At 45.9% G+C, this 2595-nt stretch overlaps 1 protein-coding gene across 1 annotated transcript; it reads right to left on the reverse strand.

The window, feature by feature from the left end:
- Positions 1-1030: 1030 nt before the first annotated feature.
- Positions 1031-1966, reverse strand: LOC102845498 (olfactory receptor 2H2-like). Its single transcript, XM_006896237.1, has one exon. It carries the CDS (start codon positions 1964-1966, stop codon positions 1031-1033), a length of 936 nt encoding a protein of 311 aa, XP_006896299.1.
- Positions 1967-2595: the final 629 nt, after the last annotated feature.

A 2595-nucleotide genomic window follows, 5' to 3' on the forward strand; every position in this document is an offset into this window, starting at 1 on the left:
TACGCCTGATACAGGTCATGGTATTTGCAATCGCTTGTTATGCATCAGAGAGTTGGACAATGACTAGGGAGGACAGAAGGAGAGTGGATGCTTTTGAGCTGTGGTGCTGGAGAAGGGTACTGAATGTACCATGGACTGCCAGAAAAACAAACGGATCCATTTTGGAGAGGATTAAACCAAGCTGCTCCTTGGAGGCAAGGATTCTGGGGCTTCGTCTGACATACTTTGGACATGTTGCCAGGAGGGACGGGTCCTTGGAGAGGGACATTATGCTTGGGAGGGTGGAGGGACAGCGCAGGAGGGGAAGACCCTCTATGAGATGGATTGATTCGGTGACTGGGGTAATCGGGATGGGTGTGTCAGAGGCGGTGCGGTTGGCGCAGGATAGAGCAGGGTTTAGAGCTGTTGTGCATAGGGTCGCTATGAGTCGGAAACGACTCGATGGCACATAACAACAACAACAACAACCAGGGTGTAAGAGTGGAGCTGTTCCACGATTTTTTAATAACTTAATATAATTGAAGAAAAATTGTACATTCTGAAGTGGGCATGCAAGCATTGTTGTTGTATACTGTCAAATTGGAACTGACCCACAGCTGACCTTCTAGTGGGTTTTCAAAGACAGTTAGTTGCACTCAAGGGAATTGCCCTTTTTTGTCCAATGGAATAGCTGGTAGATTGGAACCATGTGTACCTTTAGGTCGCTAGTGCTCGGCCACCAGAGCTCTCTATGCTAACATTAGTGAAACTATAATAAAAGAAAAGACAATAAAAATAGAATGGAGAGGAGAGGAAATATTAAAAATTAACAAGGATGATATTGCTTGAAATAAAATTGTCTTATCAAGAGTCTACCTCCTTTAATACAGTTCCTGTCTCTCTCTGATTCTTCTATAAACCACATAATCACTCATACTGTGATCTGCTGCAGTGGCTTATGTATGTGGAGAGGGTGGTGTGCTGGTGAGCCCAAATTTACTTAAAAAAAAGGTGTAAAAAGACTTCTAAATTTACATTAAGCTGCTATCCCTCAGTTTTCCCTGGAGTCACCATCCTTCCCCAGCAGCCTCTTGAATGCCCTCTTTACCTCCTTGTTCCTCAGTGTGTAGATGAGAGGGTTGAGGGAAGGAGTGCCCACCGCATAGAAGAGACCAAAGAACTTGCCCCTCTCATGGGCATAGGGGTTTTTAGGCTGGAGATAGACAGCAGTGACTGAGCTGTAGAAAATAAGGACAACCATGAGATGGGATGAGCAGGTCCCAAAAGCTTTTCTCCTTCCATTTGCGGAGTTAATCTTCATCACTGCCCGGGCAATGGCACCATAAGAGATAAGAATGAGAGAGAGGGGCACAACCACAATGAAGACACTGGCAACAGCCATCTGAATCTCATTGTACGTGGTGTCTCCACAAGAGAGTTGAATTAGAGCTGGGACTTCACATAAGAAATCATCTATCTGCCGGTGGGAGCAGAAGGGCAGGCGGAGGGTAGGTGGAGTCTGGATGGTTGATTGAACCAGACCTATCACCCAGGCCACCGCTGTCAGCTGCTTACACAAGCGAGGGTGGATGATGGTGGCATAGTGGAGGGGCTGGCAGACAGCCACATAGCGGTCAAAGGCCATCACTGTCAGGAGGATGCACTCAGTGGACCCCAGGGCCATGCAGACGAAGAGCTGGACAGAGCAGCCAAGGAAGCTGATGGTCTTTGGGCCCCAGAGGTTGAACAGCATCTGGGGGACAAAGCTTGTGGTGAAGCAGAGATCCAGGAAGGAGAGGTTGGAGAGGAAAAAGTACATTGGAGAGTGGAGTCTGGGGTCCAGGACAGACAGCAAGATGATGAGCATGTTTCCCACCAGGGTCAGGAGATAGGAAGTCAAGACAACCATGAAGAGGATCTTCTCAAGTCTTGGATGTTCAGAAAAGCCCAGGAGGACAAAGCCTGTTGGGGAGCTCTGGTTGATCATGGCCTCTTCCTTTGGATCCTAGAGAAAGAGGAAAACTGTCAGGTGAATGTGTTCTTAGTTCATAAGAACCACCTGAATCCTTGTCAGGTCCTCAGGCTTACCTCCCTTTTCTTGTCACACTCAGCCTCCATTTCCCAGGCTCACCACTACCCAGTAGCTTTTATTTTCCCCCTGTTTGTCCTGATCAAATGTTGTCCAGAAGAAACAAAAAAGCCACAAATGTAGTAGAAAACAAATGAAACTTTGTACTGGTACCTCTTATTCTTTGATGACAAAGAAGGCTGGTATAAAATATGGCATTCGTTGATTTTCATTCATTCCAACAGTCAGTTATTCAAACTCAAAACTCAAACTCATTACCATTGAGTCAGTTCTGACTCTTATGGACCATCATCCATTGGGTCTCCAAGACTGTAAATTGTAATGGAAGGGGAAAGGTTATCTTTCTGCTGTGGATTTGAACCTTTAGATTAGCAGTGTGACTTGCTATGGACTATCTACAACTACAGCTTCCTAGTCAATTATTATTGTACCATTGTACAACATTGTACCCTCCCAACTTACAACTGATCCCAACTGATAGACAAAGGATTTTTTATGTGGGGTCCCAGCTCTTATTCAATCCTCTG

The sequence above is a fragment of the Elephantulus edwardii genome, unplaced genomic scaffold (assembly GCF_000299155.1).
Source record: "Elephantulus edwardii isolate Elephantulus edwardi_28Jun2011 unplaced genomic scaffold, EleEdw1.0 scaffold00184, whole genome shotgun sequence".
Taxonomy (NCBI): domain Eukaryota; kingdom Metazoa; phylum Chordata; class Mammalia; order Macroscelidea; family Macroscelididae; genus Elephantulus; species Elephantulus edwardii.

Excerpts from the sequence above, each read along its gene's own strand:
- LOC102845498 (XM_006896237.1), bottom strand. The coding sequence starts at position 1,966 with ATGATCAACCAGAGCTCCCCAACAGGCTTTGTCCTCCTGGGCTTTTCT.